The sequence below is a fragment of the Papilio xuthus genome, unplaced genomic scaffold, assembly GCF_000836235.2.
Source record: "Papilio xuthus unplaced genomic scaffold, Pxut_1.1 DF829129.1, whole genome shotgun sequence".
Taxonomy (NCBI): domain Eukaryota; kingdom Metazoa; phylum Arthropoda; class Insecta; order Lepidoptera; family Papilionidae; genus Papilio; species Papilio xuthus.
In genome coordinates, this window is record NW_013529520.1 from 1,964,540 (window position 1) to 1,989,872 (window position 25,333).

At 33.7% G+C, this 25,333-nt stretch overlaps 1 protein-coding gene across 1 annotated transcript; it reads right to left on the reverse strand.

Moving 5' to 3' along the window:
* Positions 1 to 16,298: 16,298 nt before the first annotated feature.
* On the reverse strand, positions 16,299 to 20,028 carry LOC106120228 (serine protease gd). Its single transcript, XM_013315515.1, has 7 exons — positions 19,837 to 20,028; positions 19,219 to 19,395; positions 18,728 to 18,956; positions 18,320 to 18,432; positions 17,612 to 17,773; positions 17,082 to 17,244; positions 16,299 to 16,719 (listed from the first exon to the last, which is right to left on the reverse strand). The coding sequence occupies exons 1-7, from the start codon at positions 20,017 to 20,019 to the stop codon at positions 16,490 to 16,492; spliced, it is 1,257 nt and encodes a 418-aa protein (XP_013170969.1). The 5' UTR covers positions 20,020 to 20,028; the 3' UTR covers positions 16,299 to 16,489.
* Between the last annotated feature and the right edge of the window lie 5,305 nt (positions 20,029 to 25,333).

The window sequence follows — 25,333 nt, forward strand, 5'->3', positions numbered from 1 at the left end:
AGGTATCTTCAGATCTCTCTGAAATTTGGCATTCACGTAAAATATTGTCTGAAAAACACATATACTAATTAAGTTGTTTTTTTAATTCTGTGCGGACGACTGAAGTGATGACTAGTATGAAGTCAAATTTCAAGTAAGACAACATAGTTCATATAGACCAAAAATAGATATTTGATTTTAAATACGTCTAAGAATGTTACCCATTGTGAATTCAGATATGACAGGTCATAGAGATGTACGGAGGAGTCGTACATACTTTGCCGACCTTCAGTAGGGATATTTTTTATATCATAAGGTGGCAAAAGAGCGAGCGGCCTGAAATAGCTGAAATAGCGAAGCGACCGTTGCCTACAGACAAACGCAATTAATCGACGGAAGAGGTGATGCACAGGAAGACAATATTTTCCCTTCCCATGCAACCCTTCATTAGTAAAATCCACTTAGGATAGGTTGATGATGATGTGAGTTTTATCAATTATCATATGGATTATAAGTTTAATGTTTATCCACTGCGTTACATCACCAGCGGGGCTAGATAAAACTCATTCGCTCCGAAGCAATTCCATAAAGAACTTCAAAAATGTAAGGAACTGACACGCAACAATCCCGTGACTTATCGAAAGTTATGGTCAGTATACATTTTTGAAGTTCGCTATGGAATCGCTTCGTAGCGAATGCATTTTTTCTAACCCCGCTGCATATTTATCCCACGTGTACATATTGTTTATTTGATAGATAAGTTAACTAGGCACGAAGTGAGTACCCGAAGTTTACTTTAGTTAGTTACTCATTAAACTTCGTGAACCTGTTTTATCTCATTTCGGAAGTTGAAATTATAGTGAAGCAACAAGGCAGCTTGTTTCAGTATTTATTGTGAGTTTCCACTGACGAAATACTAGCATAGAAACATTGCTGTATCAGTTTTGTAGCATTGCTTCGGCGATTGATACTTCTACTTACTTTTTTTATATCATAAGGTGGCAAACGAGCGAGCGGCCACTTGAAATCGTTGAAATAGCGAAGTGACAGTTGCCAGTTGCGTTGCCTGCCTTTAATCGACGGAGGAGAGGATGCTCAGAAAGAAAACATTTCCATGCATCCTCTCATCCGGAGAGTCCACTTCCACTTCCCCCCATTCTTTCTTTATAAGAAAAAGGGTGGGAAGGGAAAGAGGACTAAATGAGGCCTCCGGGACGCACACTCATCAGACGAAACGCGTAATTGCTTCCACTTCACGCCTGTCTGCTGTGTGGTCGTGGTATTTCACCAGGCGAGCCTGGCCAATTCGTGCGAAGATGTTAAAGCGGGCTCTACTTAAATATTTTTTTTTAATCTACAGACATTCTTACTGACTTTTTACTTTTTTTATGAAATGCCTTTAATTCCTAACTTAATTAAAGATTCAAAACAAAAATTGTCTCAAGTTAAATATGAAAATATTTTTTATTACCTAAAACACTGATCAGTCTATCTAGTTTATCGTGATATTTGCTATCTCTGCGAATGGACTAGATTATTCCGACCTAGTTTTCCGCCTGCCTCGTACCCCGGAGCTCTGACACATTGAAGTGACACTGCTTTTATTTATGAATATCTTTTATATGTGAAGTATTAAATTATTTTATATTCAGGGCATATTCTAGTGTTAGATTATACGTCAAATAAACAACATAACCTTACTAATATTATAAATGCGAATGTTTAGATGGATCGATGTATGGATGTTTGTTTCAAGGTATCTCCGGAACGGCTTAACTGATCTTGATGAAATTTGGCACAGATGTAGAATATAGTTTGGAGGATCGCAAGGCTACTCATTAAGATTTTATTAATACCGCGCGGACGGAATTGCGGGCGACAGCTAGTGTTTATATATTTATCACTATCACTCGTGACTCTGACGTCACTGCATTCGAAAATGCATAGCAGTCGATTCTCAAACCTATTGAATATGCATATAAAATTTCATAAAAGTCAAACCGTTTCGGAGGACCATGTTAACTAACAATGCGACACGATAATTTTATATATAAGGATTTAAAAAGAACGGAAATATTAAGCTACCGTTAATTTATTTCAAACAATTCTTCCAGATAACGTAGCCTCATAGAAGAAGTTTTTTCAAACTTATATAAAAACGGCTAAACACTCACGTATATTCATCCGGTGGCGGCGTCAGTCAGCGACAGGCCGCGTTCGCGAAATAATACCAGTCTTACTCACCCTGATGAAGGGCCTCCGATGGGCTCGAAACTAGTCGGTGCTGCCACTGGACGAATATACATACGTGAGTGTTTAGCCGTTTTTATAAAGTTTATTATAATGTTTCACGAAAGTTTGAATAATTTAAGTTTTTTCAAAGTTTTATTTTACGAAAAAAGTCACTTCCAGTTTGAGTTTTACGCTGGTTATTATTTAACTAAAATGAAGTGGTCCATGAAATTATGTTAGAATCTGCAGTCCGATATTGCGTTGTAAGTCTCTTCATTAAATGTCATTTCATTAATTACGATTTATCGGAATTTATTAATTTCCATTTGGTTTTGTGCGATTCAATATGCTCAATATTGGTTTCCTACTTGTTTTATTGGATGTATTCTGTTTTCATTATTTTTTGCTGATAAATAATGTTCATTATATTTATCTGGTTTATTTTAATGATAGGGTTTGATGAATACGTAAGGCAAATAATAATCTATGTATTAATCTTTAATTATTATTAATGTAATTTATATTAACATTTACTTATTTTTTAATAACAAAAAATTAAAAACAACACTTGCCTTGGAGAAGCCCAAAATCTCCGTTTAAAATATATCGTTGTCTCGATGACGACACGCTTTTTATAGAGACAATGGTGTCGGAAGCCCCGGTTAGTTCGCTATAAGCAACTCTTTAATTAATTTTATTGCTCGTGACCGTGATTATTTGGTAGAAAAATGAAAAATCTCAGAAATCATTTTCGTCCTACGTAACACTGACATTTTTTAAATTAAAAAAATCAGTACAACACAACAATAAAGGCAGCGCCATCTATTGAGGAGAAAAGAAACGGCGAATAAGTTAATGTTTTATAGAAAAAATCTGTTTGCTTTTAATCGAGAAATACAAAGCTAACATTAAATAGGAAATTCATCTTCGTATTCTTGAGATAGAAAGTAATAGTTGGATAGAAAATAACAAATAATAGCGGAGATAAGCAATAAGTAGGAAGCATCGCTCCAGTGAATTTCAATAAATAACGTTCGCTTAATATTAAAAGTATGCCATTGCTTTTTCTACAAAATATAGATCACTAACTGTAAAAAAGGTACAATAAGTATTTGTTTATTAAGAAGAAACTGCATTCATTTGTTTAATTGTAAAAAAACAAATGACAAATGAGTATTGCTGGATTATTTTATCCAATTTTTGTTAACTTTTATTTTTAATCTGAAATTCTTTCAAAAATCAAAAAATTGTGCAACTGATGTTAGTCCCGATAATGAAAATCTTAATTACTGAGGTATACCAAATAACTTTATAATTTTAAATTTTAATTTAAATTAATAAAAGTTGGTACAAGTTTAAAACTTTTATTTTCAATTTGCTCCAACAGATGGCGCTGTAATGTCGATCCTTACCAATTTTTATATTTAGTAATTTTTTTGTCTTTTAAACTGTTAAATATTTGTTGATATTATATTTTATTAACGTTATTTACTTTTTTTATTTTACTTTACTAATTTACTTTAAGAAATTACAAATTATTTATTACCATCCTGCATCACGCTATCAACATTTTTGTTATGCTCAGCATATAAGCAAACTCTTGAGTATAAGTTAAATGTGTCTATTGAAAGGAGAGACGGTTAGCACTCCCCTTGACAAGGATGGAACACATAAAATGGTTAAGGCACAACTTGACCACATTTTTTGGCAATACTTTCCTAGTTATGAAAAAAAAAAATTCTTTAGCGCTGTTTAAAACTCATATTACATCATCCACTTATGAATTTTGATGCAATAATTTAAAAAAAATCTCTGGATCTAGATAATTACTTCTTACTTCTGCCTTGTTAATATACTTAACACACTGAGTTTTATGCCTTTTTGTAACGTAACACACCACACTAACAAATATCGAACACGCAAAAAAGGTGTGATTGTAAATTTGCTAACTCTATATCACAGGCGCTAACAAAAACAACAGATCCCGTTAAACACTGAAACCTTCTTGTTTACTTTTGCAGATTGGTTCCAATCTACCTTAATGGTATTAGAGAACAAAGGGGCAGCCTGCATGATTTTAGTAACACTGGCTGGGTTTACTTAGTTTTCTTATAATTAAAAATCACACTTAGAAATAGCAAAGATACAAGTAAAATAAATAAAGGCGTATTCGTACAGGGTATCGGAAATGTTAGAACATCTCTTGTGGAATGACGCAACAAATCTTAGGAAGGAACTATTCCGGACTACAATATTTCGTTTTACGTCCAATTTCCATAGGCGGCGAGCGTGAAGGACTTAATGGAGCAAAAGATTGCGCCGACTTGCCCGTCCAAAAGATTTTTTAACAGTCCTAAGTAGCCCCGGGTCATCGTTTTGACTCACAAGACTTCCCGACGAAGATTTATGTCTATATAAATCAAGTTGTTAACTACTTAACTTTTCTAACTGGATCCACTCTAATCTATAGAGGGATTATTTAGTTTTTGTGATATATTATGGGGTTACAGTGTTAAGAATAACTATGGTGTGAGAAAAATAAAGATATAGTAATTTTGGCAATGCCATTATATTTCTCCTTTTTTAATTTTTTATTTATATAAGTGTATATTATGTTTACGATTTACTTTGCTGTTCATATTGAGTCTAAAAACAAAAGTTTAAAGGAATTAAATAATTCCTCTAAGCCAAAAGTCTCATAATAGTTTCCATTCATTTAAATGACATTAAAATGTATATTGAGATTTTAATAGGTGACTGAGCGCCTGATAATATATTGCCAGCAAATTGAGTAGTCTCTTTCGGATGTTGATAAATGTCGGTCCTTGAGCGTCCTGACACTTTTCACAGTGTAGAACGGGAATAATGATCCCGCGTGAGCCTCCTTTCAGCTATTTGTATGTCCATTTGGGTCAATAGAGCCTAGACGAGCTCGGTGAATGTGTACCATGCTAACATTCCCTGAAAAGCTATTTTTAGCTTCGTTTCTAGAACCTAGTGCGTAACTTTTTACAAATTCATTTGTTTGCAATAACACATGTGAATGATGAATGTTTAGATGGATGGATGGATTTTCTTAAGAAGAGAGAGCTTCTTAAGAAGGTATCTTCAGAACGGTTGAACGGAACTCAATGAAATTTGGCATACTTGTAGAACATAGTTGGAAGAACACATAACCTCCTACCTGAAGCAAGTTATCTTTATTAGGATTTCCCCCCGATAAAAAAGGTAAAAGGCATAAAGATTATTAAACAAAAAAATGTGTAAATGGTGAGGATTTACGCAGTGCAAAGTTTAAATCATCGCTAAATGTGTAAGATTTAAAGTAAACCGTCTTTATGGTCGCAATACGAAATATCATACAGGTGTAAATCCCCCGGCCGATAAGAGAGATCACCATTATCCCCTTATACCGCACTGGTGTTCGCTAAAGCTATACGTTTAATTTAATGGACGCTTATAAAGAAACTCGTGAAGTGTACAGCTTTGAACCCAACAATATGATAATAAAAATTATGTGTTTTCTTAATTTTAATTCTTAAAACTACATTGAGAACAAAAGTTTTTTTAATTAACATGGCACTTGACTAGTTATTTAAGATAGATTAGAAATCTATTCATAGTATTCCAATTTAGCGTTGTTTAAAAAATATTTGAGGAAAGATTTCGATGATTACTAAGGGGGAACATTATTTATTAGAAATACTTTTACTTGAAAGGAAAAGTTTCGTGAACCAGTTATATTAATAGGAACGAAAGAATCCATTTAAATTTCAGATCATTATGTAAACACTTTTTCGTAAAGAACTCCTCAAATTTCTTTTGAAATAAATTTTTAAAAGCGCCTGTAGCCTTCTCAAATGACATTTACACACTTAAGTCTGACCTGTTTTAAAGTCACTCAAAGGCGAGTATTTATTCTGGCAAATGGAGGCAGTTAGGCCGCCGGAGCGTCCGATTGGTCGGGATTTAGTCGAAAATTGCCCAAATGAAAGCTCAATGAACGTGTCACGGCGACTCGCTGGCCGCATTTGTCTACGTCCAGAATTGTCCGCATTGCCGTACGTTAGTGATGTCACTTCGTGTACTTCTTTGACTCTAGTAATGAATGGCTCATTGTCATGTTTATTGTCGACCTAATTAACCCAGTTTTGACCTAATTAATCACCATCGATTTAAATTGTCCAAAGACAAGTCTTGTTGACAATAGCAAAATTATTCAGACTTAGAATACGAGATTTTAGAGAATAGAAAGACGTACAGATTTTTCACACGCACAGAAATTCGCAAAATAACAATACTTCTGAATGAAAAATGATATTGGCCTAAACTTCGAAAAAGGTTTAGGACCTTTTAAGACTACGGTTATTTCAGGTTTTAAATTAGTATAAGCAACAGTAGTGTCGATATGTCCGGGGCTTCACTAGACGTCGTTATTCCGCCCTAGGGGTCGCACGCCGGGTCATCAGAGGAAACGACCCGGCCCATCCGTGCCTATGACACGACGCACTGTCATTTGCTGGGCTGCATAAAAATCACAGACAGTTAGTATGTGAAGCTCCCGCAACGGACACGTCTGGAATATTAGTGAAAGTGAAACCAAATGTTGCTTCCCTTACGAACGTGGTTACTGCCTTATGTCTATTTTTTTATTCCTCATTACTACTATTGTTCTTTATATTAAGGATAGATGGTTTTCAAACTTTCTTTACTTGTAGTTATTTCATAATTTGTTTTTTGTTTCATTAGGGTTTTATTTTTTGCAACAATTTTTGACATTAGTTTGTCAACCTTTACCAGCACCAAAATTTACTTTCAACCATGCTTGGTTGTGCCTTTCGTTACCTTGGTTTTTAATCTATAAGGGAAAAAGTGGAATGCTCATAAATGTATAAGACAAGAATACAATAGAAATAAAGCACTTGGTATACAATTAAAGATATTTGCAGCGTCACTTGGCCAGACGAGAATTTCACGAATTCCTCACTCGTCCCTATTATTTTGTGCGATAGCGGGGAACACGTCATTTTTCGTACGAGACATGAGAACTTTATCAAACATTGGACGACTCGAACATGATTATAAGCGAACGTGCCCCGAATGCCCCAAGCAAAGAACTCAATTGTGACACATCAAAGAAAAACCGGCAACGCTTTGATATTGATATAAAATCCTCTTGTTATCTATCTTACTTCTTATTAAAATTATAAATTCGAAAGTTTAGATGGATAGATGGATGTTTGTTTAAAGGTATCTCTGAAACGGTTGCATGTATCTCGCTGAAATTTGGCATAGATGTAGAACATAGTCTGAAAGAACACAGAGGCTACTCATTAAGTTTGATTTAAGAGTAAGATTTCATTATATATTATATAATAAAATTATATATTATGACTAGGTGTCGCCCGTGACAATGCCTGCGTGAAATAAAACAAAAACTCAATCAGTAGCATATGTGTTATTCCAGGCCTGAATCTGTTTCAAATTTAATATAGATTCGTTTAGCCGTTGTGAAGTTACGTGGTAGTATAAGTCCGTGGTAGTAAAAGTGACATACAGGGACAGGAACAACATTTTTGAATACCACGACCATGTATTCCATAGTACACGTAAGGTTCGCGTGCTTCCAAATTTTTATGTCCACATCCGTATTCAGCCTCTTGCTCTAGTAACCTTATTTGTTTCTGGACGAAATCAACATCTACGGAAAACTCACCTTTATTTGTATACGTATAAGAGCTAAAGGGTTGATTAATTCCGGGTACACAAAAAAGCTTATTGCATTGTGTCACGAAACGATCCCAGGTGTGGAATGCTTTTACATGGAAAACATCGGAATGTTCAGGGCTTACTTATTTAGTGCCGAGAAATATTTTTAAATGCAACACCGAGATCTTTTAATTGTTTTCTTATGAAGACTTTTTCATTTAAGCGGGCACTTGAAGTGCAAGAAAATGTTACTTTTATTCAAGCTTTTGCTTGTGGAAAAAAAACTTAACTGTCCTATGTATTCTTCTAGGTTATCTCTATGCCAAATTTCATCGAGAGCCATGAAGATGTTCTGGAGATACCTTCTGACAAACATCCAACATCTAAACATTCGCATTTATAATATTAGTAAGAAGTAAGATTGTGTAATTTACATCACGACATACATAATAACATGCATGTACATGTATGTACATCTATGTACATGTTTTTTTGTAATTATTGTAGTATATTTTCTTGACTTATTTCCAAATATTACTTACATATATCTTAATCCGTGCATCCTCTCCTCCGTCTATAAAAGGTAGGCAACGCATATGCAATTGCGTATGTCTATGGGCAACGGTCACTTCGCTATTGCAGTGATTTCAGGTGGCCGCTCGTTCGTTTGCCACCTTCTGATATAAAAAAAATATATCTTGAATAAGAGAAAAAAATAGAGAAAAAATCCCTAAATAATTCGAACCAAATTATTAAAAAAAACCTTAAGCAGTATTCAAATTTTTACGATTGTAAACAAAAGCCCGGCTTTGATTTCCTTGCAACGTAGAAATAAGGATTAAGTTTCAAGTAATGCCTCTGGTTCTGATGGTTATAATTTTCCGAATGTAATTCATTGAATGACTCCGAGTCATGCGATTAGGTCGTTGTTGACTAATTAGTTAATTGTTATTGCTTCCGTGGTGGCATTAGAAAATTGTGCTGTATTTTTATATGGTATATTTGAATGATGAATAAAATATAAATTAAATATTTATTGTATTTATAATAAACATTTTAATATAGCCTATGTATTCTGCTAGACTATGTTCTACATCTGTGTCAAATTACATTAAAATCCGTTGAGCCGTTTCGGAGATACCTTCTATGTATATAAACATTTACATCTATAATGTTAGTATTAAACTAACAAAATCTGAAATTGCATGAACATTGTAAAATAATGTGAAAATTAAAATCAAGCTTATATTAATTTTTAGAGAGCGTCTGTGGCTCAGGAGTCAAGCACTTGACTTGTAATCTGCAGGTCCTGGGTTCGAATCCCGCCATGTACAAATGTGTTTTTCGATTACCGATTTAGATATGTACATTTATCCATCATCGAGAAGGAAAACATTGTGATGCAACCTGCACAAATCAAAGATATGTGTGGAGTCAACCAACCCGCACTGGACCAGCGTGGTTGACTATGGCCTAGTCACCCCTAACTTAGGGTAAGCTCCGAGACCCTCGATGGGGACGTATAGTGAGCTGACGGTGATTAATTTTAATGAATAGTTTCAGCTATAATTACATCTTATCCTTGATTTGATTTACAGTTGAGTAAAATGTTATGTTTACTTCATCACATAATTTTTGCAAGCATTGTAAGCTAATTAGCAAAAGAAATGTTACAGCTTTGTATATAAAAATATTATCAAAATATAAGACATGTAATTTTATACCGAAAGGTTAATACTTCAAACAAATAATTAATTCTCCGTTTAAATAAACAACTACCAAAGTGCTACAATATTAACTCGTGTAGGTACGAACATTAAATAATTTATTGGACCATATCAAACAAAAGTACTCCGTCTAATACGACAATATGTTAAAACTACGAGCCGATGCTTAAGTGATATATTACCAAATGAATTATCTATCATGTCATCGACATTTTGCCCCACCAAAAGCTTCCGGCGTACCCGCCATAGATTAGTTAGTTACGAAAAGAATGGACACAAGAATGAACACGTGTTTTTTTTATACATATTATATGTACCTACTTAAATAGATGTATCAATATTTAACTCAACGCTTAACGTACAAAAAGATGATAAGTGTATAATTGATATATAAAACATATATTTCTTAAATAAATATACATTAACTGCTGTGACTTAGTGGCAGAAAATGTCGTAAGAAAAGACTGAAATATCTTCAGTTTGATATTAATTTGAATTTTGTATTATTTGTTAGGAGATGCTTACACCACTTACGCAACAATGAAATTGGTACTAATTCACAATATTTTATTGTTAATTATTTTATACCTAATAGCACGTCTTTCATAAAGTGCAATTAATCTAGTTTCCGCCAGGTGTTCGCTATCCAAGCATAAAGTTGTGTTAACATTTTAAAATGTCACGCCGTTAACATCGCACCCACTTCCCACAAGGTGAAACACGTGAAATGTTTGAGTTTTTTAATTACATAATATAACAAATAAAATGCCTTAGGAGGTTGGTGGGCTTATTCTTCTAAGGTAATATATCTTATCTGAAGTATGTAAGAATATTTTTTTATTAAATAAAATATAAGCAGATTTTTGTTACTTTACTACTATTTCTTGTACCATTCCAATTACGCTCTATGCTTCTGCTAGGACTTGGTTTACTACAATAGTCCAATGGTAGGCTTCGAACCACAGACCACGCGATCGAAAATCAGTACCCTTAACATTTAGGCTATTGACGCTTCAATTAGATTCAAGGCTTCAAATAGGTTGATTAAATCAAAAGATGTTAAATACAATAAAAACTACTACTAATACTTTAAAGAAATCACCAGCTGAACATTATTAAAGAAAACGAGTGTTCCCTTTGGGTCGTTTGATAGATAAACCGATAGGCCCAACGGGAAACACCCAAATAAGCAGATTATTAATATATGAATACTTAATAATATAATTTTATTTTACTTCGATACAAAAATAAAAATATCTTTTTTTTTATAACAGAAGGGGGCAAACGAGCAGCGGGAACACCGAGGAGGAAAATCTATTGAAAAAAGGACAAATTTCCTTTAAGTTACAAATTGTTACTAAGAAGTGTACGCTTTTGTATTTATTCCGTGTTTAAATATAACATTTCTCAAACTGCCAGTCACGAAACGTTATTCCTCAATCAATTCCCATTGTAGCGCGAAAAAACGACACCCTCAAATAGTGATGAGGTAAATTAAACTTTATAAAATACATGATAAATACGAAATTCATTTGACAAAATAACATTAAAGTAATAAAAATAATTTCTATCGAATAGGATCTTACATTGCAATGGGAAAACTTAATGTGTCAACATGTCTCCGTCGTCGTGTTGAGAAACACTATTGTGTACCGGACTTCGAAATAAAATATCGTTATTAATATTGTAATATAGAATTTTTTTTAATTAAAATTGCACTGTTTTTGATTAAAACAAATCATCTTACTAATATTATTAACGCGAATGGATGGTTACTTAGAAGATATCTTCAGAACGGCTTCATTGATCTTGCGGAAATTGGCTTAGATGTAGAATAGCCTGGAAGAACCTATAGACTACTTATTAAGTTACTTTTGGATCCGCGCAGACGGAGTCGCGGGCGCGACTAGTATTGTAAAAGTATACAAATACCAAAGTTGTTTAGATTAAGTTTTTTATTTATCAATCAATCAATCTAAGCATTGTAAAAAAATTAATTGTAAAAAAACTCTCTTTTTTCTCTTACGTTCATAGTTTTCGGAAAATCATGTTTTCATAGTTACATTAGCACAATGAATTTGGGCTATTTGTTACAACTTATGCAACCTGAATTTAGTTTTAGTTAGAGCTGTTCGTTACTTTTTCTTTGGGTTTTTATCGGTAAATCGATAGGGTTTACACTTTTTTCTATTTTAGATAAAATTAAATCAAACAATTGTAGTTAGCTCATCTTACGATTACCGTACCAAGCGTCGGTGGCTCAGTGGTTAAGCACTTGACTTGCAATCTGCATGTCCTGGCTTCGAATCCCGCCATGTACCAATGTGTTTTTCGATTTCCGATTTACATATGTACATTTATCCGACGTTCTTACGGTGAAGGAAAACATCGTGATGCAACTTGCACATATCTAGAAGATATTCAAAGATATGTGTGAAGTCAACCAACCCGCACTGGGCCAGCGTGGTTGACTTTGACCTAATCACTTTTAACTTAGGGTAGGCTCCGAGCCCCTCGGTGGGGACGTATAGTGAGCTGATGATGATGATGATAATCTGATCAGTATGTTCTTGGTTTGAAGCTTTGAAAAGTACTATATCATCATCTCAAGAGAATACTTAAGGTCAAATAAGGAATATTAATCGAACGTGTAACTATACATCAACTTTAGTTCGAAGTAATTTCAATACGGAAGTTTCGACGACAAACCGATTATAGATTCCGCGTTTAATCATAGTTTCGTAGTAGCAATTCACCGCAGTATTAGTTCCCGGTGAGCTGGGCTGGTGGGCTTGTTGCAGGCTAATTTAATGCACGGTCATGCCCCAATGAGTTGGTACGCGGGCTTACGCAGTTTATTACCGCACCATTGGTAACTACGCGGCCCGTACCGTTTCATATTACATCGAAATGTACGCGATTCGCAAACATTCAAAAGAATAATAAAATAAAATGCATCATTAACCTGGCACAATCGACTATTCAAAGATAATTTAACAACATAAATGCACATTTAAATTTTTAAATGTAATATTGTTTGTATGTTTTTATTAAATAGTTATTCTGAGGTTTAAAAAATTATAACGTAAAATACTTTTGTTTATAACATTATTCAGAGATCAAAGGAATCTGAGGTTTGAAGCGTCTGAACTCCACAAAATGTTATAACGATTTATTTGTCATTATTATAGAGAAAATATCTTCCTTACAGTTGGTTTGCGTGACTAAAATCTTTGTATATATAAATCCATATCGATACCTTCTCATAATTTTTGACAAAACAGAATTAATATGTTTTAAATTATGATTTCGGTCTCAGAAATTTACGACTTACTTACTTTGTAATATTAGTTTTAAGCAGAAAAATGTTGGCAGTTAATTTACTTAATCACATTATAGTAACATGTTAAGCCATTGATTGTTGCATTAGGGAATCAAAGTTCATTAAAAGAAAATTATCTTACCAATATTATTAATGCAAATGTTTGGATGGATGGATGTTTGAAGGTATTTTCAGAATGGCTGTATCCTCTGATATTTGGCATAGATGTAGAACATAGCTTAGAAAAACAAATAGGCATACTAGTTAATTTTTTTATACCGTGCGGACGGAGTCACGGGCGACAGCTAGTCTAGTACTAAGAACATTACTACTGTCTTTCGTAAATGTCGTGTATGCGATAAGTTTGAAAAACTAATTCGAAGTATCAATTCATTCGTATTAGCTGTAACTAGCTACTGGAGGTTTGTTACATACTAATTTAATGCACGATCATGCACCAATGAATCGGACACATAGCTTCGTTAGTTTGCTTCTCGGATGGTTAATTACGCCGCATGGTGAGGAGCGGGTGTAGATTACATAATGTCGTGATGCGGTCGTGTAATGGACATAGAATGAACTAGATAAGTCATAGACATTGTATTAATAGGAGCAAGTTTGTAAGTATATGAGCGGATAAATGTATATATGTAAATCCCAAAATCGAAAAACACATTGGTACATGGCGGGCTTCGAACCCAAGACGTGCAGAGTACAAGTGCTTTACCCCTGAGCCACCGACGCTCCAAAGTTAAAAATGAAGTCAACTTAAATAGTTTGTAGTCTTGTTAAAAGCTAAAGTACAATTTAATTACAAATATCAGAGAATTTAAAATATTAACGAGTCCTGCTTAAACTCAGGTACATTTCCTTTTAAGAAGTTTTAATCGACGAAACTTTTGGTTCGGTCGTTATTCCGAAAAGTGATGAAGACAACGATCTCATTAAGAAAAAAAACTTTTAATTAAAAAAAGGACGAACTCAATAAAGTTTCACGAAAAGACACAAATGATGACTGAACTGATGGAAATATTTCACGTTTAACTTAGTTAGATTAAATATAACAATACAATTGATACAAGTACGTTTGTGTAATTTCATCATCATCATCAAAATCAGCGTAAATTTGTCCACTGCTGGACGTTGGCCTCCCCCATCGATTGCCACAATCATCATCAACATCATCAGTTCACTATACGTCCCCACCGAGGGGCTCGGAGCCTACCCTAAGTTAAGGGTGATTGCCACAATGCCCGGTCCCAATGTGTAATTTAGTGACGTTAATTTTTTTTTCTTAAACCAAAACAAAAAAAAAAGCTTATCGACTTTTAATAACTACTCTTTTTTATCAATGTCTTTTTTAAATGAGATTAAAAAAAAAAGAATTACCAAAAATTACTATTAAAAACATTTTTAATTGTAATTTTTGGTAATTGGTAACTTAATGGGTATTTTGCAGTAAGATATGTTGGTCTGCTTTTGACATTCCTGACATTTGGTTATATTTACCATGTACCCCAAGGCGATATGGAACCCTAAGCAATGAAGTTATGCAAGGGAATGAAATAGGAATAAAAATTAATTATTCCTTTAGCTATGTGTAAACAATAATCAGAAAAACCAATTTAGTAAATAAAGAGTGTATTAAAATAAATAGACGGAGAATTTAGAACAATTTTATTTTTATTGAAAACTTATAAGGCCAAATATATGCCATGCCTGTCACATGATCAGTGTTCATACTATTGTTGTTTCTGTTTTATCAATGAGACTGAAAGAGATGGAAATATATCTTGATACAACTGTCACATCAGTTTCGTCCCGGAGACCTAATTTAGTCCTCTTTCCCTTCCTACCCTTTTTCTTATAAGTAAAGGATGGGAAGTGGACTTTCCGGATGAGAGGATGCATGGAAAGGGAAAACATTTTCTTTCTGTGCATGCTCTCCTCCGTCGATTTAAGGTGGGCAACGCATATGCAATTGCGTATGTCTATGGGCTACGGTCACTTCGCTATTTCAGCGATTTGAGTCAGTTTTTATTAGAAAAAAAAAGATTAAAAAGAAAGGATTTCTGAAATTATATTGAAATTAAATTGATAAGCTGTAACTGTATATCTGCCAACATGATTAATCTTCATGTAATTTCTATGCAAAACAATTTCCGTTTTAGATAATTGCTTATATTTTATTAACTGTGATGAAACAATTCTACGCACATGTTAATTTATTTTAAGTATCGTATCATAGTATTTTATGTAAGCATAATTTATAACCTGTTATAATAAAATTACATTGTTCTAAAATTTATTTTCCTTATTAACATAATTTGCTACTAATCCTTTATTAACAAAAAATTTACTACAATAATAATTAATTGATATAAAAACGGCTAAACACTCACGTATATTCGTCCGGTGGCACCGACTAGTTTCGAGCCCATCGGAGGCCCTTCATCAGGGTGAGTGGGACTGGTATTATTTCGCGGGCGCGGCCCGTTGCTCACTGATCAACAGTCGAAACTAGTCGGTGCCACCGGACGAATATACGTGAGTGTTTAGCCGTTTTTATATCAGTTTATTATAATGTCTCACGAAAGTTTGAATAATTTATTAATGATTGCTCTCATAATCATCTTTGCTATGATAAAATGACATCCATCAAAATCCTTACTATACAATGAAGTTTCGCTCACTCAAATCAGTGAATGAACTAGCAAAGTGTAATAATAGTTCTCTCACTCCGTTCACAATGCTTATAACAATCACTAACGCCTTCCTCGTATGCATCAAAGCTAACATGTTGTGAAAGTCATTGTTATGTTTTTCTTTGACATCACCAAGACAATCAAAGGATATTTCCAGTTCAACGGCTTTTATGAAAGTAAGTAAATGAAATGAAACGCAAACGAACAATTACAAAGAGATCTCAAACAATATTAAAAAGTAAGGCCTAGCACGAGTATCTATGACAATTTCTTTCCTATCGTAATCGACAAAATTTTTGCAATGCTCAACAAGCGCATCGAGTTTAAAGTACACTAAAAATCTTACGAGCGTCGGTGGCTCAGGGGTCAAGCACTTGACTTGCAATCTGCAGGTCCTGGGTTTGAATCCCGCCATGTACCAATGCGTTTTTCGATTTCCGATTTACATATGTTCATTTATCCGACGTTCTTACGGTGAAGGAAAACATCATGATGCAACCTGCACATATCTGTGAAGAAATTCAAAGATATGTGTGAAGTCAACCAACCGGTACTTGGCCAGCGTGGTTGACTATGACCTAATCACCCTTAACTTAATAGGGTAGGCTCTGAGCCCTTCGGTGGGGACTTATAGTGAGCTGATGATGATGAAAATTCTTATACCAATTTTTACATAATTGTCGATGACGATACGAAGCCGATCGTCACAAATATTCGTGCTAGGTCCCCAGATCAGAATTTACTTCTACCGATAATCTTTCATAATTTGTGACTGTGAATGAATAATACATATCCAGTATAAATGTAGCTATAATCTAATATAGCACATTGCTACTATATTGTAAACCCGCGTTATGATATATCCAGCCATAGTGCGGTGCAACATCTGTGTATACAATATAAAATTTAGGATCGCACTGAGTATGTCCTGGTGGAACTCCACATTTGGAAATAATACCCCGCAGGAACCAACTAATCGAGAGATCAGACTGCACCATAGCTACCACCAGACCTCCGCCGCTGTCGCCGTTTCGAGCGTTGACATCTAGAATAAAACATAATTATATGATAAATATAAAAAATACTTACAAATTGCGTAACAAATTCCAGTAATAACATGTGATTTTTAATTCTAATTGCGTTTGATCATAACATAAACATGGTAACTTTCAGATATCTTGAGGGCTCCTTATTGCAAGTCGCTGCGAAGAATACAATTTTAAAGTAGCAGAAGAATGCGGGAAGCACGGCGCAGCGCGTCGATGACCTTGGGCAACCAAAATATTTGAAAAGGACTATAACATTAATATTACTAACTAAACATGATTGAGTCTATTCATATTATGATAGAACACTCTTTAAAATCAATCAAGCTACTGAAGGTTCAAATTAGTATAAAAAAGTTACTAGATGAAGGTCCATATCCTGCGCAGAATGTAAACTCGTTCAGCAGACTGGCATATAATTTAGATGAATACGCAATGCAGGTTAAGTCATTCTGAACAATTGTGTAAGCAGATCTGAGTGTATCAGAAAGCTTGTTGTCCTCCGTTGTACCGAAGCCGACAATCTGGAAATTTAAATTATTAAATTCAAAATAAGCTACGCTTAAATCATAGGCCAGAAAATTCAGTTTTCATTCAAATATCTTACTAATCTTACTAATATTATCTTACTATCTTACTCATATTATAAATGCGAATGTTTAGATGGATGGATGTTTATTTGTTTATATCTTCAGAATAGTTGTATGGATATCGCTGAAATATGACATAGATGTAGAACACGGGAAGAGTACATAGGCTACTCATAATTTTTTTTTAATTTTCGCGGACGAAGTTGCGGTCGAGCCAATAGTTTATAAATTATAAATTGGTGCACGAATGAAAATTAAACATAAGGAAAATATATGCAAAGGCTGTATAGGAATAAATTACAGTCGCTTCCTTTCCGAACAGCGACGATTTGTCATACACTGGTCCCCAGATGCAAACAGGTTGCACATATTCTGTGAATCGGAAAGTTGTAACTTTTACGATGGCCAAGTCTGCGGTAGCTTGGTCGTCATTGAACGCCGGATGAAGTATAACTTGTAAAGCCTGAAATATGAATAAATTTGTTGTTTGTAGTCTTTTACTAAAAATAATATATCGATATATCGGAATACATTCTATAGAATTTGACCAGCCAGTGATTTTTCAATTTCTCCTCGGTCCATATATATTGGTGATTAATTTGCAACATATCGCCTAGCATGGTCATTTGATATCAGATAAATTCATTGCTAGAACGTCGGTGGCTTAGGAGTCAAGCACTTGACTTGCAATCTGCAGGTCCTGGGTTTGAATCCCGCCAATGTGTCTTTCGATTTCCGATTTACAAATGAACATTTATCCGATGTTCTTACGGTGAAGGAAAACATCGTGATGCAACCTGCACATATCTGCGAAGAATTTCAAAGATATGTGTGAAGTCAACCAACCCGCACTAGGCCAGTGTGGTTGACTATGGCCTAGTCACCCCTTACTTAGGGTAGGCTCCGAGCCCCTCGATGGGGACGTATAGTGAGCTGACGATCATGAAATTAATTGCTACAAAAAAGTCAACATGATATAGATTATTAACAAAAACAGTGCAAAACTTACATTATGCACTTGACGGCCCACTTGATTTAAATCAGTTAAATTACTTATTCCAGCTAATATTGTTATTCTCCAAGGATCTACGTTGATACCATTTTTGCTTATGCAGTGTCCAGCTGAAACAGAATTACGTTTTATTATGATAGATATGGGCAAACAAGCCATGGGCCATCTAGTGCAAAAGCCACGGACATCAGCAAGGACAGAATAGATGTCATCATGGGCAAGACGGTCTTTTCATTAAATATGTATTATAATAGCAATTCTTATCTGTTGTTCCAAATGAAGGTGGCTAAAAACAAACTCAATTGATTTGACATAGAGATGGTAATTGAACTGTAACATTTATTATTTTAAATGATGTTATTTTTAAGGAAACTGTGCATCAGTTGTATCATTTTTAAGTTGTACCTGTTAACACAGCAGTTGTGGATATAATGTTGCCACCGCACTGATATCTATCAATGTTTGTGATAATTTCTTTGACCACAAGTGCCACGTGCCACGGCCAGTCGCCAGCTCTGACGTTAGTCCTAACCGATGTCAGTTCCGTGTGATTCAAACTTCGTCTGCCGCATATATGCCGATATTTTGTATCGTTCTCATTTGTTACGTTGAATTTGCTTACATTTTGTGACTCCTGAGAATAAATAAAAATACAACATTTTTTGTGTGTGTTGGCCGAGTAAGTTTTGTCGTAAGAGTATTTCGCGAATAAAGCTTTTTATATTAAAACTAGCTGTCGCCCGCGACTCCGTCCGCGCGGGATTAAAAATAGATGTTGGCCGATTTTCAAACCTACTCAATTTGCTCACAAAATTTCATGAGAATCGGTCAAGCCGTTTCGGAGGAGTATGGGAACGAAAATTGTGACACGAGAATTTTATATATAAGATATTTGCCTTGATTGTATCGTCACATAAAATATGATTGTTTATAAGAAATCTTTTTACGATTGGGACATCTTCACCTTCTTCGATTACGGCTAAGTAAAATATATAAAGTTTTGGTACATACTGAATTTTTATATTAAAATCTCGTTGGTTATTTTCAACGGTCACTATTGCATGTCGAGTAGCCTGAAATAAAACAATATAATATTTATTACATTGACTACAATAGTTAATAAAATAAATTTCTAAGAATACTTTCTTCATTTAATTTTTTATAAATATACATTCATCATCATCATCATCAGCTCACTATACGAACCCACCGAGGGGCTCGGAGCCAACCCTAAGTTAGGATGATTAGGCCATTGTCAACCACGCTGGCCAAGTGCGGGTAGGTTGAAGTCATCACACATATCTTTGAATGTCTTCGCAGATATGTGCAGTTTGCATCACGACGTTTTCCTTTACCGTCAGAACGTCGGATTAATGTACATATGTAAATCGAAAATAGAAAAAACACATTGGTACATGGCGGGATTCGAACCCAGGACCTGCAGATTGCCAGTCAAGTGCTTGACCCCTGAGCCACCGACGCTGGAAACATACATTACAAATGTCAATTCTCACCTCAAAAACCGCCATTCTTTTTTCGAAATTAATTTGTATTTCGATTCCATTGGTGATTCCATCGGTATTAAATATACCCAAATTTAAAACACCTTGCCAAACTTTATTTTTTATTTTTTCAAAATGTATCATACCAAGACCACAAGGATCATACCTTGTTATGGGTGGACCTTTTAAATACATTGAGTTTACTCCACATAAACACAAAGTAACACACAGATAGCGAAATATTCGGGAAACTACCATTATTTAAATAAATACTTTAAAAAAATCTAATTTTTGTTCTAATTATTTGAATAGAAATTAAACACTTGTTAATTTTTAAATGCTTCTATACATTTATTACAACTAAGTAATATGATTAAATTGGTTATACCAAATTAATATCACATTTAAGAGGAAAAAACTGTTCTAAACAAAATATTCTTTATACAGAGTGTTATTTTGCGGAAAACATTTTGTTCAAGCGATACTATATATATTGATAACTTCTATTACTTATATCGTTTTATATTATTGTTAAAAGTGATTCATGACCGACTTTGCATTGTTAAATTACAAAATACTAATTGTAAAATTATGATTTAGTTGTATAATATCATTTAAGTAACAAAAACAATGTGTTTTATATTACCTACTAACCTACAGTTAGTTATGATTCATAATTACGACATAATTTACATTGTTAAAAATTATAACAAAAATTAGTCAGGTAAAGCAAAATCTTTAATATTTAAGAAAATATTACAGCTAAATTGAGGAATAATATTCGAAAATATTTAAAAGATTTAGTCTTAATGAATAATTTTTATTATATTACCACTGTTTTAAATATTTATCTGATGTATGCGGAATTTATTCAATTAGAACATTTAATTTACCACAGAATAAAATAAGGAAACTTTTTCCATAAAAATAATTACGATAATTTGGAACATACTGTGTAGCAACATCGCGACCTGTCTGTTAGTTTACTGACCCCGCGTTCGTTGAAACCCAAAGTGTTTGATAAAAATGTTATTGTAATTCGTAATTGTTTTTGTCTTGGCCATTAAAATATCTTATCTTTGGGTTTCTGACGAGATACTAGTATTGATACATATTGCTATCCCTCATATTTCTTTGAAATAAACAAAGACTGCAATATGTCTCACGGGTGTTGAAACATTGACTTGGTAGTACACATTTAATTACCACCAAATGCTAAAATTACTATCAATAAACAAGGAGTAGATTAATTAGAATTATTGCAATATCTTTTTTTTAATTTTATTAGTTTATTTTATGCCAGCAACAGATAAAATAAATAAATAGGATAGAAAAAAGAATGACGTAAATCTGCCACACAAAGCAATAAAGCTAAAAGCGTGTGAAGACAAAATGTATTTGCATGGGTAAATAGTTAACGCACCATTCGTCCCACATTGCTTGTTGCAAATGAATTGCCGTGATTTAATGGCGATAAATTTGCTAAGGTTGTTTCAGCAATTGCTTACTCCAGGAGACTTTAACGTTACCTTTGCGTGCGAAAAAAATCACGTTCGCAATGTAGTTAACTAATTGGCGAGAAAAATATTGCATTGAATGCAACGGTTCTTTAAATTTTTTTTCAACATATTTTATTAATTTAAATTATTAATAAATCGCTTTTTTACTTGAGGTTTTAATTGTATTATTAGAGTATTTCTACAAACCAAAATATTTATAAAGAAACACAACGACAATTATAAAAATTACATCTCAGGTTATTACATTTTTTGTCAAACTCATAAATTAATTTTTATATTTCCCTTTCAACAAACTTTTTCTTGTAGCCTATAAAAAAGTTTGAACATACCTACGTTAGGAGTCAAAGCATACCGTAAGCAGCAATTTAGGGGCCAAAATTAACACAATACTTTCAACGATTGCGGGTATGCTCGTAATTTCAATTTTACAAAGCTTATAAAGCTTTTATTTATATAAACAAATGTCAGAGAAATGTGACACATTTTTGTATAAGGGGTGTTTTAAAACATGACATTAAAATATACAACATATATTTTAAAAGACATCAACATGCACACGTTTTGTTATATGTAAATGTTACGGTAAATATATAAAACCTAGGAATTATACACAATTTCTAGGAAATCTATAGAATTCCGAATTTATTTAGGAAATGTATGCGACTAATGTTGTCTTTGAACCACAGTTATTAATAGTGAAACAAGTTGTTGTACCCATGTTACATATAATTTTAAAAGTAGGTTAATCTTATTAATATCATAAATGCGAAAGTTTAGATTGATGGAAGAATGAAGGGGAATTTTTTACAAGGTATCTCTAAAACGGCTCTTTGGATTTTGATGAAATTTGGTATAGATGTAGAACATACTCTATAGGCGAATTAAGTGTTTTTTAATACCGCGCAGATTCGCGGGCGATGGTTAGTATAATATTATGTTTCAGATTACATGTAGCCAAAAAGAAATAATAACAAAAACAAAATTATTCGACTACAATAACATATCAAAATAATATCTTAAAATTTAATACTAAATTAATTTAGTACATAAGTACATAAGTGTTAGTATATAGAGCGGGAATGCTTCCGACAGCTGATGCATCAGATATTAACATGGTAACGTAACACTCCGCCGTGCAATTAGCCCCATTGATATTCAAGTATCATCTGCATTAAGTGAATTAGCTCAGTACATTACACAGATAGCACTTCTAGTTATTAACGTTGCTTAGTGCTAATGCTAAGATTCTATAATCATGCTACGTTAACGTAACGTTTGGTACAAAATAAATATATTTATTCTTATTCTTATAAGAATAAAAATAAATTTATTTCACAAAAACACGTTAGAATAATATACAGTGAAGTATGTTGCAGACCCCGAACTAGGCTGAGCCTGTATCTCGAGGCCTAGGAGTGCATTAGCCATAAACAAAATAACAGTACGTACATATGTAAAACTAAGCGTGATATTATGAGATACAATTTGGAAAATAAGAAAATACATGAAGAAATTAAACTAAGTAATTTTGAACTGCAAATAATATCAAAGGATAGCATGTGTAACATTATCTCCAAAATTTTTATTTATGACACGTAAATGGAGAAATTGAACATCCTTTACAACATAGATCGAATTCGATGGATATAACTAATTATATTGAGACGTTTCACTGTCAGAAAATATCATTTGTTTTTCGATGTTAGTTACCAAAGTCCTCCAATACGGCTTGACCGATTTTATTATATGAAATTTTATATGTATATTCAGTAGATCTAGAAATCGTGTTCTATTTTTTAATTCCGTGCGGATGGGGTTGCGGGCGACAGTTAGTAGAAAGCTTTGTAAGGACAAATGTAAAGTTACTGAGAACGAAATAAATTAGTCAATAAGTTTACCGTCTTCCAATAAGAATAACAACAGAAACTTTTTAAAAGTATTTTTACTTCCATATTTAAAAAAAGCAGATAAATTATTCTAAATCGAAGATAAAAAATCTTTTTCACTACTACAGACGTTGCGCTTCGCTTCGCAACGTAGCCGCGAGTCATAGGAATAGTACTTGGCTAGTCGCTTAGTGGAAAAGGCGTCTTAAGTCTTAGAATCTAGTTAGAAATACAAGGAGCTGTGACGTCACACGGTGTGAGCGCAGACTGATTTGTGGGAGAGTCGGCTGCGGGCGCGAGCTCACTGATTTATTGGTCTGCAGCCAGAATGTATTGCTTACCTGCGATTCACTGCATTCTTGGCGTTGTGCTTGCGCTGTACACAATCAATGTTATGTTACAATCAGTGTTGACGATAAGAACAAACTTTTTTGTGTATTTTTCTTATAATTATTATGTTTTTAAATCTAGAACAAGAACAAATTTTTTTTCTGTTCCTTGTCCTAAAATCTGTTACAATATACTATCTTTTGACGTTTGCTGGACTGTTTTTTTTATTCATTTAATTCTTTTCAAAATGAACTCATAATTTCTCATTCAATTAAAGTTCATTTCCTTTCCTTTGTAAACAGTTATGTTGTATATATTAAAATCTTAACTGTATGAGGTAAGATAGGTTAGGTTATTTTTTGGATAACAGTGTCACATATTATAGATTCACAAGCAAATGAAATAACATACAAAACAGTATGATAACTAATCAGTAATTACGTTAATTACCTTTTGTGGTTTTCGAATTTTCACATAACAATATTTTTCAAATTAATGACGCCTGAACGTATACAAGTTTCACTTTGGTCATATTGTTTCATGATAATGGTTACAACATTTAATCTAAAGCGCGGTGTCATATAAATAGTTAAAAAACTTATCATGATTATTAAACAAAAGCTTAATAGGCACAAGAGCACCCGGTAGGTCCCCTATGAGGTGGACAGAGCAGGTCACAGCGGCAGTAGAGGTCGCTTACCGGTATATGCGAAAAAAGCAGTTGTCCGGGTCGAGTGGAGACGTCTGGTCATGAGTCACGGCACGTAATCGATAATCACGATCTGTTTGTAAATACTGAAGCCACTAAGAAGAATAAATCCTACCAATATTATAACTATAAATGCAAATGTTGTGATGGATGGATGAATGTCTGTTTGAAGGTATATCTCCAGAATGGCTGCTGCTGCTGGAATTTGGCATAGATGTAGAACATAGTCTAGAAGAATACATAGGTTACTAATTAAGTTTTTTCTAATTGCGCGCGGACGTAATCGCGGGCGACAACTAGTAAAAATATAAATGACAATAATGTAAATCTATTTCTCGATAATTCATATAAATAGAAATAAAACATCTTTTTCATTCCAAATGAAAACGTAACAGATATCATTCATGATAAGAATCGGTTTAAAATTAATCTAGAAATATGAAAATTCTCAACAATCCAGATTCATTATCGCTAATCCGCTTTAGAGTTGCCGCTTTGCAAATATTTATTGCTGGAGATGCAAAGACGAGGATTACCCACCGCTCCTTAGGGACGCCTCTGTTGCTCTTTCTTACATGACAAAGACAAAACTTCCCCGAGTGTCGACTCCGATACATTTCTGTTGTATCACTTTAGTCTTGAGCACGATTCAGCCATCGCTTACTGCCTTCTACAAATCCCTATTGTATTCATTAAGTAAATTAGCTATGTTCTTAAAGATTTAAAACCTCTCTTTCTTATTTAATTACGAATGATCTTATGTAAGGGTCTATTCAAGTAGTAGTAGTAGTCAAGAAAGTAGTAGACTAGTAATTCTAACATTTTGCTAATCTTACTAATATTATAAATGCGATAGTTTAGATGGATGGATGTTTGTTAGAAGATATCTCCAGAACGGCTGAATTGATCTCGCTGAAATTTGGCATAGATGTAGAACATAGTCTGGGCGAACACATATGCTACTAATTACGTTTTTAAATCGCGGGCGACAGCTAGTTCTACATAAATACAGAATCATATGTAAATATAGTTAATTGAAGTAAGCCATATAGACTGATGCAATT

Bases quoted from the DNA above. Each gene is read 5' to 3' on its own strand.
- LOC106120228 (XM_013315515.1), bottom strand. From the start codon at position 20,019: ATGTATTTAAAAGGTCCACCCATAACAAGGTATGATCCTTGTGGTCTT. The intron at 18,957-19,218 runs GCAAATATCTTA...ATTTATTCTCAG, and splicing joins TATGTGACGATACAATCAAG to GAGTCACAAAATGTAAGCAA. The intron at 17,245-17,611 runs GTAATTTATTCC...TTAAATTTCCAG, and splicing joins TGTTCGGAAAGGAAGCGACT to ATTGTCGGCTTCGGTACAAC.